This window comes from Prionailurus bengalensis, chromosome X (assembly GCF_016509475.1).
Source record: "Prionailurus bengalensis isolate Pbe53 chromosome X, Fcat_Pben_1.1_paternal_pri, whole genome shotgun sequence".
Taxonomy (NCBI): Eukaryota; Metazoa; Chordata; class Mammalia; order Carnivora; family Felidae; genus Prionailurus; species Prionailurus bengalensis.
The window spans coordinates 18,281,568-18,295,947 of NC_057361.1; the positions used below are offsets into that span (position 1 = coordinate 18,281,568).

Consider the following 14,380-nt stretch of genomic DNA (forward strand, 5'->3'; position numbering starts at 1 on the left):
TGTTTATTTATTGAGAGAGAGAGGGAGGGAGAGGGGACGGGGCAGAGAGAAACCAAGCAGACTCCACGCACAGCACAGAGCATGACACGGAACCCGATCCCACCACAACCGTAAGATCATGACCTGAGCCACAATCAAGAGTTCCACGCTAAACCGACTGAGCCATCCAGGTGCCCCTTCACTCTTTTTTATGGCTGAGTAATATTCCATTGAATATATATACCACATCTTCTCTCTCTCTCTCTCTTTTTTGCCCCCTCAGATCTAGGGTTAGGGTTAGGGTATGTGCCAGGGTGAGGGTCTGTGCCTGGTATCCTGTAGTACAGAGACCTCTCCAGAGGGTTAGGATTAGGGTTAGGGATTAGGGGTTAGGGGTTAGGGCTAGGGTTAGGGCTAGGGTTAGGGTGTATGCCTGGCATCCTATAGTTCAGGGACCTCTCCAGAGAATAAACCCCAAACTTCTGCTGGGGTGAGAATAGACATGGAAGCCTTCTATCTAGCTGAGACAAGGAAGGTTTTGGGGGCTCTATATATTCCTTAAATGGATATTCATTTGTTCCTTCTGTTTTTTTTTTTTTTTACCTTCACACCCATTTTCAGAAATATTACCCATTCTTAAATGTTTGGGGTCTTCTCCAGAATAACTAGGCTGTTTTTCAGCTTTTCTTACCATGTGTTCAGGAAATGTTTTAAATTTTATTTTATTTTTTTATAATTTTTTAGAAATTAAATTTTTTAATTTTAGATTAATTTTAATTTTAAATTAATTAATTTTAAATTAATTAAATTTAGAAATTATTTATTTACTTTGAGACAGAAAGAGAGGCACAGAATCCCAAGCGGGCTCTGCACTGTCAATGCAGAGCCCCATGTGGGGCTCGATCTCACAATCCAAGAGATCATGACCTGAGTGGAAATAAAGAGTTGGACACTTAACGAACTGAGCCACCCAGGTGCCCCTAAATTTTATTTTAAAATTGAAATAGTGTAAACTATTTTTCCATTCCGTTCCATTCTATTCTTTTTTGGGGGGGGATCAAACCATTTTATTCAAAGGTTTCGGGGAAAAGTCAAAGTGGAGTAGAAGGTGATCTACGTTCTTGGCTCAGCAGGAATCTTGCGAACCTCACAGTCGCCAAAAGCCCATTCAATTCTATTCTTTCAGTAGGATGACATTTCCCTTAAACTGTTGCAACTCATAGATATCGCTGCACTGTACTTCCTGGCTTTAGTAGGTGAGTCATCTCCAGTATTACACATAAACACATTATCACTCTAGTTAGGATCAGAAGATTGAGTAAATTTAATAATTCAGTAACTTCCTATGTACTAATATAACATTGAAAGGTGTTTACTTGAACCTTTTATACAGAATGTACCACTTACACGGATACATTCATGAATCATAATTGGTAACTACACTGAAATATTTATGCTTTAAACTATGATGGAATTAAACTATTTTTAAAATAAGAAGTATGGACTAATTTTTAAGTTTAAAATGAAGGCATATCACTGAGGGAGAATTGAGTAGAGATGTAGATACTAGTAATGTGCCAGAAGAAGGAAAAAAGAAAGAGATTAGGGGCACCTGGGTGGCTCAGTCAGTAAAGCATCCAACTCTTGATTTTGGCTCAAGCCACCATCTCACGGTTCATGGGATCAAGCCCTGAGTCGGGCTTTGCACTGATGGCATGGAGCCTGCTTGCGATCCTCTCTCTCCCATTCTCTCTGCTCTTCCCCCACTTGTGTTCTCTGTCTCTCTTTCTCTCTCTCAGAATAAATAAACTTTAAAAAGCACAAAGAAATTAGAAGACAGTATGTTTTAAGTGTCATGTAATTTGCTGGAGAACAAAACAGAAAAGCGGTTTGTTGTTTTGTTGTGTAAAAACTGAATAAAGATAATAAAATGGACAGTAATACAGGACATTTTTGGCAAATACAGAGCGAATTTGATGAGAATAGTCTAGAAAGAATCAATAAAATTAGTTGCCTGCATTCAAAATTGAACATTCAGTGAAAATTGTTTTAACAAGTTCTGAACTTGTAACTTTGGTCAGCTTGACAATGGTTTGGATTTTTTGTGCATAAAAGAAAACCAGTTGTAAATTGCTCAGTTCTATGAAACAAACTGTATGAAAAGCATCATGGATGCAGTTGTTAAAACTGTTCAACATATACGTGTAAATGCTTTGACTCCTCACCAGTGGTTTTGGAACTGTTGAAAGAAGTAGACAATGATTTTAATGATCTTGTGTTTGTTGCCAGTGCTCATTGGTTGAGCCACAGAGAGTTTTAAAACTTTTACTGTGCTGTTGACTGCAAGTCTAGATTTTCTTGAAACAAAAGGAATGCTTGCTAAATATTCATTAATAAAAAATGGCGATATGATTTACATGTTTTCCCATAGATATTACACTGCATATGAACAGATAAATTTGAAGCTCCAAGGAAAGGAAAAGCTTATTTGGGATTTAACCAGACAGAAGAATTTTTGTTAAAATTGACACTTTTCATGATTCAAGCCAATAATAATTTCCTACATTATTCTAACATGAATCAATATGCAGAAGATTTTAATTATAATAGGGTTTTGTAAATTGGCTATAAAAACTAAGAAAAATTTTGAAGAATGCTCATTTATATTGATAAATTCAGCATTGGTTTTCAAATAGCACAATACCCCTTTGAAACTAATACCGAGTTGACACAAATTAATGAATTTATTTAGCTTGGAAAGATGTAGTTTTGAAGTCAAAGAAGTAGCAGAAACCCAAAGACAGTGATGTCCTGGCAGACACAGGAAAACGTTTTGAAAGATGTAAAATAACAAAGAAAGATGAAGTAGTAAAAGAACCAGAAAAAGTGAACAAAGATTGCTGAATGTAGTGAAATCCCAGGCATGTTGGGGGAAAAAAAATACACACACATACGCATGTACATGCTTACACATACGTGTGTGTTTGTATACCATTCATCACCAATGTGAGGCTGTCCTCATCCTGAGCAACAGGTGGGAAGGACAGGCAGAGGAAAGAAGCTGGATTGATCCAGGGTTTCGAGTGTGCAGGGACAGAGGACTAGGACTTGAGGACTTGACAGTGAGAGGACCAACCACAGAGAGAGAATGGAAAGGAGGTGAGTGAGAGAGTGAGGAGGAGATAGGGTGGTCCAGGGACTCACATCCAAGGTCCTGATGTGGTCAGAGAATGGGCACAGCACACATATTCTGAGTGGCCCATGACCTGTATGTGACGCTGCCTCCTCTCCTGCCCTGCTCCAGGTATCCACAATTACTGAAGCTGAGATCAAGGAACTGACACAGGGCATTGGCTGAAATCTTCCACCCAGAAGCCCAACTCCTCCCAGGATGAGGTAGGCTTTGAGCTGAGGTCATACTGGTGTCAAAGTTGGCAGTGAAGGTGAGCTAGGACCTGGAGGCCTGGTAGAGTGGCTGGATAGGGCACGGACCTATTGGGGATTTTGATTAAATCTGTGAGCAATGGGCTGAAAGTATCAAAAAGGAGACCTTCCTGTTTTCCTCACCGCTGCACTTGAAAAGGCAGACTGTTTCCCTTAAGTAAAGCCTGCCTGTTGCCAAGAGATTCAAGCATGTCTTAGACACTGCTGTGTCATATATGCCTCAGGAGCGTGAGGTTTTTGTCCTTCTTCTTTTTAACATTCTGTTTTCTGTGCAGTCACCATTTGATAACCTTATTTTGATAATAATTTTAACAGAAAAGTTGCAGAAAGAGTACAAGGAGTTCTTGTTTATCTTTACCCAGTTTCAACCATCATGGATACTTTATCCCATTTGCTTTATTGTCTCTCTCTTTCTCTGCATATATATATGCATACACATATCTATACATGCATATGTAATTTTTTTTCCAAACCAAGAGTTAGTCAGAGACATTATGCCCCTTTACCCAAAAGGCTTCAGGGTGTAATTCCTAAGAACAAGGACGTTCTGTTACGCAACCGCAGTGCACTGATCAAAGTCAGGAAATTGAACATTGCTACAAAGCTATTTCCACAGTCCTCGTTCCACTTTTGTCAATTGTTCCAATAATGTCTCCTATGGCTATTTTTCTTTCCTGCTCCAGGATCCAATCCAGAATCACACATTGCGATTTAGTTGTTATATATTCTTAGTTTCTTTTCATCTGGAACAGTTCAGTTCCTCAGCTTTTCTTTGTATTTCTTGACCTTGACATTTTTTGAAGAACATGGGCAATTCACTTTGTGGAAGGTCCCTTAGTTTGAATTGGCCTGATGTTTCATCATGATTAGAGGAAGGTTGTGCATTTTTGGCAAGAAGACCTCAGAAAGGATGTTGGGTCCTTCTCCGTATACCGCAGCAGGAGGCACGTGAGGTCAGGTTGACCCAGTCAACAATCTTACCTTTACTTTGTAACAACAGCAGAACGTTCTTTTAGCTTTATTCTTCTCATTTGGCAGGTATCTTACATTGCAGTATGATTTTCTGTTTTGCACAGGCGTAATAATATGAAGTTTATATTTTTGATTAATTGCAAATAACCAAAATGCAATAAACTGGTGTGTTTTTGTTTTTGTTTTTGTTTTTTAAGGAAGCATGTTTAAAATAATATGTGTTAGGGGCGCCTGGGTGACTCAGTGGGTTAAGCGTCTGACTTCGGTTCAGGTCATGCTCTCACGGTCTATGAGTTCGAGCCCCGCGTTGGGCTCTGTGCTGACAGCTCAGAGCCTGAAGCCTGCTTCAGATTCTATGTCTCCCTCGCTCTCTGTCCCTCCCCCGCTCATGGTCTGTTTCTGTCTCTCAAGAGTGAATAAATGTTAAAATTTTTTTTAAAAAATGTGTTAATGTTCACTTGTGGGGTTTTAATGTCAACTGGTATACTTAGATTGAAACCAAATCTATTTCAGACAAAAACGAGAAAACTGTATATTTGTAATTAATTTTGAGAATATGCAAGTTAAGACTAAAAAAACCTTCCTGACACAATGAACATATTTGGAAAATAGTAACATCAATATATCCTTAGAGTGTTAGACTTTTATGATTAACATGGTGATATGCCAGGCAATACATATAAAACCAGAAGAAACGTATGACTTAGTGGGGAGGAGTGAATTATCATCTACAATGCACATCTTAAGAGTAACTGCTATATAACAACTTTAGGCAGATTCTCAGAGCCTGACAGAAGGGCGGTCATGGGACTGGTTGTGTCAAGGGGAAGAAGCTGAAAATGGAGCCAAAGAAGATTTTAAAATCCGAGCTGTGTCAACATGCATAAATTCACTTGCTTTGAAGAAGCTGCAATGGGATTCAGGAACTGGTAAAAGAATATTTATTGTTTTGCCTTTGCATGCCAAAATGTGATCTCTTTTTCTTCTACCCTTTCCTTAAAACAACAATTGTCTGCATGTAGAATGAGTATATTTTAAATGAACCACTCAGTGATTTTTATCTGCTCTCATTTCCAGTACTGAGCGGCAACATGATAGACTAGAAATTCTCCTGACTTGCGGCACCTGGGTGGCTCAGTCGGTTAAGGGTCCGACTCTCGGTTTTGGCTCAGGTCATGATCTCACAGTTCAGGAGCTCAAGCCCCACATCAGGCTCTGTGCTGACAGTGCAGAGGCTGCTTGGGATTCCTTCTCTCTCCCTTTCTCTCTGCCCTTCCCTGCCTCTCTGTCAAACTAAATAAACAAACTCAAAAAAAAAAAAAGAAAAGAAAAAGAAATTCTCTTTATTTTACAGTCAGACTGACCCACATTCCAAACCTCACTCTGCCACAGACTGGCATGTGGCCTTGAGCAGGTCACATGGCCCCAGTGTCTATGTCTTTAAACGGGGAATAAATTTTGCTGGATTAGAAGGATTAGAAATGACATACTTTACAAATACTTTGGCCCATAGTGGACAGTATTCAATAGTGGAAGTTGGACATAAGAGCAATATGATTTAAAGAAAAGAGCCCTGAATTGGAAACTGGGGTACCAGCATCCAGGTCCCTGGTCCCTGGTTCACTAACAAGCACCTGACCATGGCTGGTCATTCAAATTTACTGGATTTTAGTCCACATAAGGAAGGAGTGTTGGTTGGAGAGAAACAGAGGTCAAGTACAAGAGCTGACTGCCACGCTGTGGGAACACAGCTGAGCAAGTGAGTGGGCTGTGGCTGACATTGATCTGAGCCTTGAATGATCACGTGTGGGCCTTTCAACTGGTCATAGGAGGTGTTTCAGGTAAGGACAAAGACCCAGGGGACCGATAGGTAAAAGGGCAAAGCGTTGCCATGCGGCAAAATGGCAGCTCCACTCCAATTCCAGTGCAATCAGCTTCGGGGACTACCTCTGAGTGTTGAGCTGTATCAAATACATTTTAAGATAAATGGACCCTTTGCGGTCTTTGGAAATCTTTTAGCCCTGCTGTAAAGAAATGGCAACTGAAATGGGAGTTGCTCTGTAAGCACCCATGTACTCACCATGTGGACTGGGGCAAAGGAAACTACGAGTTAGACATTAGTCTTAACTCATTAGTAATTCGTAATTAATCCTTCTATGGGGCTTTTTACACACTAGGCACTGATCTAAGTGCTGTACCTCCATTAATTCACTTAATCCTCAGGACAATTGTGTGAAAGAGGGATACTCCCTTCACAGATGAAGAAACAGACACGGAGAGATGAGATCATTTGCCAAAGGTCACCGGCCAGCAAATGGAAGAATCAAGATTAGGATCCAGGCTGGCTGACAAAACCCCTGATACTAATCATTCTATGAACTGTCTCTAGAGACTGAGGAAGTAAGGAATCATTCTTACAGAAAAATACACATTTAACTAGCACTGAGAGTTGAGAATTTAGCCGCATCTTCAAGTACAGCTGTACTTAAATGCTGCATTCAGACAAAAAGCCAGGCGTTACTTTTGGACCCAACTACACTCCATTATTTTCTTTGGTAACACTTTTAATTATGTCATTATTTGGGCATAGGCGCTTAGGTAATGCATTGCAATAAATAAGTCTTCCCTCCCCCTAATGTGTCATTCTTTGCTGGAAGTGAGAGGAGAGGAGGAAATGGAGTGGGTTGGACAGCATTTCATGTAGGGGCTTTGTGTCAAGTGTAAGTTCTCTTAAAAGGCCCGAGGTGCCAGTGTGTTAAGCTTCTGACTCTTGATATCTGCTCAGGTTGTGATCTTGTGGTTGTGGGATCCCCACGTCGGGCTCCGTGCTGAGCATGGAGCCAGCTTGGGATTCTCTCTCTTCCTCTCTCTGTCCCTCCCTCGCTCATGCGCACTCTCACTCAAATTAAATAAGTAAACATTTTTGAAAAAGGCTGGCCTGGTGTATCTTCTCGGGTTGTGTGACAGAGACTCAGGTTGTCAGTTTTCCTTCTAAGTCAGACTTTGTCAAGCTGGGGGAATACTCTGGGGGTGTTCAGACACATCTCAGGGCACTGTGAGTCTGCAGGAGTAAACACAGCGGCTGCAGGGTAATAGCAGGAACTGACTCTCCATGTCTTTGTGTCCTGCATGCTAGGTCTAAAAGGGTCAGCAGGGACAAAAATGAGGATTATGACTGTCTTGAGGAAAACCTGTTTTGTTATTTACTTGTCTTAAATAATTATCCAGAGTTCTACCAACAAACTTCTCAGGGCTTCTGAATAGGCTGTGGACTGCCTGGCACTCTGGGGGTGGGACTTTGGGTCAAACGATGAGGAACAGAGTGGGGAAATCGCACGGGCTGCCTGTCATCCTCATCTCCCTCCCCAACCTCTGAACCCAGAGAACCTGCTCTTTGCTTGGGGTCCTTTGGGGTGTCAAGCATAATGTTCTAGTCCTCAGTTTATTTCAAAGACACAGATATTGAAGGCCTACTGTGTGCCAGGCAACATGCCAAGCACTGGTGAAAAGAGGTGTCCTGAATGAGCATGGTGCTGAGAGTAAGGTGTGCCTTAATAATGATATCAACATCTTCATCACCGTCTCTACCTACCATTTACTGAATGCTTGTCACATGTCAGATGTTACCCTCTGTGCTTGTCATGTATTTACTCAGTTAATTTTCACAACAGCTCTATGAAGTGGGTACTATTATTAGCTCCATTTTACATTTTACAGAGGTGGGGAAGCAGGCCCAGAGAACTTGATGAACCTGTTCACTGTCACATAGCTAGTAAGAGGTGGGTTAGGAATTCACCCCAGGAATTGTTTGCTGGAGATAGGCAGTAGCTCCAGAGAGGAGGGAGGCAGGACACCCTCTCCAATTTCATACACACCCCGATGGGGAGGGGCACCTGCTGGTGGGAGGCAGGTGGACTCATACATCTTGGCTTTCCGGAGCTGTAAGAAAGTGCAGACATGTTGAGACACAGGCAGGGTTATCAGAGGTGGTACCATGAAGGGGTGAACAGCCAGACTAGAGAGCCACCTGTCTGGCTTCTAGTCTTGGCTTTACCATTTTCTAGCCATCAAACTTCCTTGTACCTCAGTTAACCAGTTTGTAGAATAGGGATAATTACACCTGCTCCTTAGGGCTATTGTAAGGATTAAGAAAGCATTTGAGACTGAAGAATGCTCTTCTCTGGGAAAACCACAACCATGAGGCTAGTTTCCCAGCAGCCTTCAATTTTGCTCATTTTTGTGAATATCTCACTTAAACTCCATCCCATCTGCCATTTGCTTGAAATTTGCTTGAGGTAATGAAGTTCACTTAAAAATTTCTATATAGCAGGGCTGCTTGGCTGGCTCAGTCAGAAAAGTTAGTGACTCTTGATCTCAGGATCATGAATTCAAGCCCCTACTTAAAAAAAACAAAAAAAACAAAAAAAAAAACTTAGGGGCACCTGGGTGGTTCAGTCGGTTAGACTTCTGACTTCGGTTTGGGTCATGATCTCATGGTTCCTGAGTTCGAGCCCCGCATTGGGCTGTCTGCTCTCAACACACAGCCTGCTTGGGATCCTCTGTCCCCCTCTCTCTCTGCCCCTTCCCTACTTGCAGGCTCTTTCTCCCTCTCAAAAATAAGTAAACATTAAAAAAAAAAACTTAAAAAAATTTCCATATAGCTTTACTTTACAAACTTGGTTTAGCTACAAGTCTTTTTTTCTATTTTTCAATTGAGATAAAATTTATATAACAGAATTAGCTATTTTACAGTGAAAAACTCACTGGCACTTAGTGCAGGTACAATGTTGGGCAACAACCAGCTGTATCTAATTCCAAGACACAAGACATTGTCATCACCCCCAAAGAAACCCCGTACCCATTGTCCCCTCCCCCCACAACCATTAACCTCATTTCTATCTCTATGGAGTTGCTTGTCCTGGACATTTCAAGTGGTATCATACACTATTTGTCCTTTTGTCTGGCATCTTGCACTTAACATGATGTTTTTGAAGTTCATTTATGTTGTAGCTTATGTCAGTCCTTCATTCCTTTCTATGACTGAATGATATTTTGTTTATCTGTGCTCATTTATCACTGGGAATTTGGTTGTTTCTACCTTTTGGCAACTGTAAATACAATTGTGTACAAATTTTTGTTTGAACACTTGTTTTTTATTTGTTTGGGTACGTACCCAAGAGTAGAATTGCTGGATCGTATGGTAACTGTACGTTTAAGTTTTTAAGGACTCGCCAAACTGTTTTACAGAGTGGCCACACCATTTCACATTTCCACCTGCAATTTCTCCATGGCCTTGCTGACGCCTGTTACTTTCTGGCTTTCATAATGTATTTATTTATATCAGAACTATCCTTGTGGGTGTGTAGCTGTATGTATTGTGGTTCACACTGCTTTTTGGTTTTGCAGTGGCACACTCAGTTTTGTGTTGGAATCTGCTTTGTTTTTCTTTAGCAATCCCCATGTTTGGGTGGCACCTCTGTCAGGTTCCGGGCAGCAGCCAGTTTTAACCTCATCCTGAGGTGATGCCAGTATGCAGGCAAAGTTGAGAATCGCTGTGTCAAAGATTCCAAGCCAGTCTCAGTTACATACTTTTTAATCAGAAATTCACATCACGTTTAACTTACTGGGCCAGGCCCACATTTATCTGAAAAATGGTGGGGGAGTGATACGGCTTTCTGACAGCCATTTCAACCCTAAGAGCTAAGGCCAGAGTTTTGTTTTGTTTTTTTAAGAGAGGAAGTGATTTCACCACAGCTGCACACAGGGGGCAGGGAGGCAGAGTGTCTCCATGGGTCCCAAGTGAACTGCTGAAAACAGAAAAAATAAAACAGTTAAACAAAAGGCTAGTGGCTTTGATGGCAGGTGCAGCTGCTAAGGGCTGCTGGTACCCACCCCACCCCACCCCCCACCTCCCTTCACAAGGAAGGCTCGGTGGCCTCTGGGTTCTTACAGCCTGGGAGGTTTCCAGTTAGCACTCTGTTTCCCTGCCACGGTCACCACCTTCCCCTCTTCACTGGAGAGCCTTTTTCCATTTTCTTTTTTAACTTTTTTTTTCCACAGAGAAAGAGAGAGAGAGAGAGACAGTGTGTGTGTGCAAAACTAGGGGAGGGGGCAAAGGGAGAGAGGAGGGAATCCCAGGCAGGCTCCACTCCATGCTCAGCATGCTCATCATGGAGCCTGACAGGGGGCTTGATCCCATGACCCTGGGATCATGACCTGAGCCGAAATCAAGAGTTGGACACTCAACCGACTGAGCCACCCAGGCACCCGGAGTCTTTTTCTATTTTTGACTTCCTTTTTCCCTCTAGGTAGTTACTGTTGCTGAGCAGTGTGACTCCAAGTTTATAAAAGCTCTGCTGCAGACGTCCAAGTTGGCCTGACTACGAAGAAGCAGGTGGACTCATGTGAAGGTGAGTTTTGGGTAAGAGTAATACCTAACACAAGTAGCGTTTTGTTAAGAGGATCACCTACGCATTTTTCACTCTAAGTACAGACTTCATTCATGTTATTGTCACTATTGTTACTACCCTCCAGCCATCTCTCGCCCACAGGAACACACCTGGAGCGGAACAAGCGGTTCTCCTCTCCTGGCAGCGACGGACAGCGTGCATCACGGGGAGCTGCGTTGGACAGGACCCCGAGTAGGACTGGGCCTGTGGGAGGGGCTTTAGGGGAGTGTTTAAGGAAGCCAGGTGATCTCTGGATTGGATGCTGGCTGGAAGTGAGGGATTTCCACGGTAGGGGGTCTTCATGCATCTTCCTGAGAAGCAGGGAAGACCAGAGAAAGGCTGTGATGGGTAAAGGAGCAGCAGTCGCTCCTATTGGCCAGGATTCAGGGATGTGTGGAGACTGTTGTGGTTTGGACAAGGTTCACTTGTTCTCCGTGTTCGGACAGGATTACAGAGTGGTCTTGTTTTTGTCTTGTCCCATCCTAGTCACAGAGTGGCCTTGTCTGATGTTGGTGTTCTGAGGAATTATTTATGTTCATCGGAAGATGGCCCGGGCCAGTTCCCATATGGCAGGGGCTGCTTTTCTGTGTCAGACTTCACTTTCAGCCAAGAGCAGACAAGGTCAGGCCAGAGGATATGAATCCCTGATATCCACATTTTCACCATCGCCAAGATTTTGATTAGGAGGTTGTTTCAAGAGTGTAGGCAGTGGGGGGCTTGGGTGGCTTAGTCGGTTAAGCATCTGACTCTTGATTTCAGCTCAGGTCATGGTCTCACGGTTGGCGAGTTGGAGCTCTGTGAATTCGTGGGGCTCTGCGCTGGTGGCTTGGAGCCTGCTTGGGATTCTCTCTTACCCTATCTCTCTGCCCCTCCCCCACTCGTGTATGTGCGAAGTCTGTCTCTCCCTCAAAAATGAATAAATAAACATAAAAAAAAAGGGTGCAGACAATAGTTTGGTAAATTTCTCCTGCTTTTCTGTTGCAGGATATGTTGCTGAATTATCTGGTGTGACAAAAGCTGCACAGGATACATTGGTCAATTGTAACACAAACAATTCCCACAAACAAAGTGATTATTCATCCTGTAGCAGGATTTATCCTGGCCTCCAAGCCAGGGGCCTAGCTTATAAAACCCAGACAATGAGAACACATTCCAGAATCCAAATAGGTACTCACAGCCCAGTTGGAGACGTTTAAAGAGGCCTCAAGACCTTGGTTCCTGTTCATGACCTACCTTTAATAATCTTGCCAGGATTCTGTCATTGGTAGGTAATACACTACATTGTGAGCATCTTTACAATAACTCTTAAAATTACCTCAACAAAACGGCTCCATTTCAAGGCCCATTTATCTCTGATGTTGCGCTAACGTCGTGAAGCATTGTTGTTAAACTCCACGTTTGTTACAGCTATCTGATGAGCTAATGGCAAAGCAACTCAAGGAATTTCATTTCTATTTCACACCTTGCACAAGCAAGGTGAGGCACTTACACTGGCCACTGCTGCCTGCACCACAGGACACAAGCTGCTGAGCAGGACTGGCTACATAATTTGCAGGCTCAGTGCAAAAGGAAAACACGGGGCCCCTTGTTCAAAATTACTAAGAATTTCAAGAAAGTGAGAGCAGAGAAACCAAGTGCAGGGCCCTTCTGAGCATGAGGCCCTGTGCCAACACATAGGTTACATGCCCTAGAGGCCCACCCTGCCACTGACTGGCAAGCGGCCCACTTGAGACCTTTGGAGTCCTACTGTTCCTGCAGTGTGACAAGGGACAACTGTATCCCCCTGACCTGACTCCAGAGGAGTGGCAAGAACTGGAGAATATCCCAGGATGAAAGCAGGAACTGCAGACTAAGCTGTAGAGACTGAAGGGTGAGACAACAGAATAGCTCGTGAAATTGAGAACCTGGGATCCCAGAAGAAAGGAAAACACGCAGAGCAGCAAACAGGTGGCTGTGGGTGGGAAAAGGTAAATGCAAGTGGTAAAAAGGAAATCTAGTTCTTAATGGGATAGTTTGTAAAGATCACTTATGAAGACACTGCCCAGTTCCTTGTAGAAAGGTGAAGGACTCAGGAAAATAGCCACTAGGGACTGCTTGCAGGAGAGGGGAGTTTAATACCTAGGTTCTTCCTGCTTTTACGGGGGTACATGAGTTCACTGATTTAAACTTTGTCCTGCTTTTACAGCAATTCCTGTGGAGCTTCCGGACGCCCAGAGACTCACAGAAGACTGATGGGATGATGGAGTCATCTGCCTAGTAATACTGTCAGTGGAATAAAGGAGGGCTTCAGTGCGCAGAAATTGATGTTCTCTCCTTTGCCACATCGTGTTGAACACCAGCCATAAGCCCCAACTCAAAGACAAGCCCACAACGGAAAGGTTCACTGCCTCGAACAGAGGCATCCGAAATGGTGGAGCAACTCTGAAATCTGTAATTAAATCAACATTAACAGCCTTATCCTCCGACTTGCTTCTCCACCATTCCCATTTTTCATGCAAACGCAGGTAACTTAAATACCCAAGAGATTTCTCTTTGGTTCTGAAATGCAAACCGACCCTTGCTAATAATAATGGCAATAATTCTAATGGGTTTAACTGTAATATTCGAAGAGTTAAGGAAAAAGCGGCAGTACTTTTAGACTACAGGGTGGATACTAGCGCTTGATTTTCTGGACTTGGCCAGGAAATAAGAGGGGCCCTGGCTTGGGGGATGGTCTGGGGGAAGTGTAGGGGGTGGGCCCCCCGGAAGTCGTGCTGCGCTGTTCAAACCTAAGGTGACCTAACGGATGGCGGGAGCGCCCGCCCGATCTTCGGCTCCGGAGCGGCCATTGGTGACGCACGCCGGGGAGCACGGCGCCCACGTTTCCACCATTACATTAGCGAGGCCCCACACCCTGCGCTCTAAGTTCGGGGCTGCGGGCGCCCTCGCTTCCTCCCTCCCGGAGGCGGGCCCGACCCCGCCCCCGCGCCCCGGATCGCTCCCGGCGGTCCCTCCCACCTCCTACCCTCGGCCTCCCGGGCGCGGCGCACTCCCCGCCGGCCGCAGCCTGACACGCCGCACGGCCCCCCAGTCTCCCGTGGCCGCCTCCCCCAGGCATGGCACAGGGCCTCGCCTCACTATGGCAGCAGCACGGCACAGCACGCTCGACTTCATGCTCGGCGCCAAAGGTGAGGGCGCGCGGCCGCCACCTGCCCGGCCCCGGCGCGGCCGCCCCCGCCGGGCCGGGGCCAGCGGGGACCAGGCGGGGCGCGCGCCGCGGGCCGAACAATGCGGATGGCCCGCGCGGCCCCGGCGTCTCTCCCGCTGCCGCGCCGAGCGCGCTGAGGGGCCGCGTGGACCGGCGACCCGGCGGAGGCCGCGCTCCTGGTCGCACCGCGCTCGGTCCCCGCTGCAGCGTGGGTCCCGGAGGGGCCCCTTCCCCGCACCCCTCCGCCGGCGGCGGCGCCGCCGCCCTTCGAGGCCCGGGTCGCCCACCCGCGCCCCACGCGGGCGTGGTCGCCGCTGCGAGGGTCCCCTTTGCACAGCGTGGCTCGGGA

At 44.9% G+C, this 14,380-nt stretch overlaps 1 protein-coding gene and 1 long non-coding RNA gene across 3 annotated transcripts in view; both read left to right on the forward strand.

Moving 5' to 3' along the window:
- LOC122477247 overlaps positions 1-4,644 on the forward strand; it is a 39,326-nt gene extending 34,682 nt beyond the window's left edge. The window contains exon 5 of the long non-coding RNA XR_006295663.1: positions 3,284-4,644. This is a non-coding gene — a long non-coding RNA (uncharacterized LOC122477247). The remainder of the gene's footprint in view (positions 1-3,283) is intronic.
- Positions 4,645-13,614: 8,970 nt separating this feature from the next.
- Positions 13,615-14,380, forward strand: part of SMS (spermine synthase) — a 53,697-nt gene continuing 52,931 nt past the window's right edge. For both annotated transcript variants that reach the window (XM_043570126.1, XM_043570127.1), the window contains exon 1: positions 13,615-14,011. In XM_043570126.1, the coding sequence (XP_043426061.1) occupies positions 13,630-14,011 (382 nt within the window). In that variant the 5' untranslated portion in view covers positions 13,615-13,629. The remainder of the gene's footprint in view (positions 14,012-14,380) is intronic.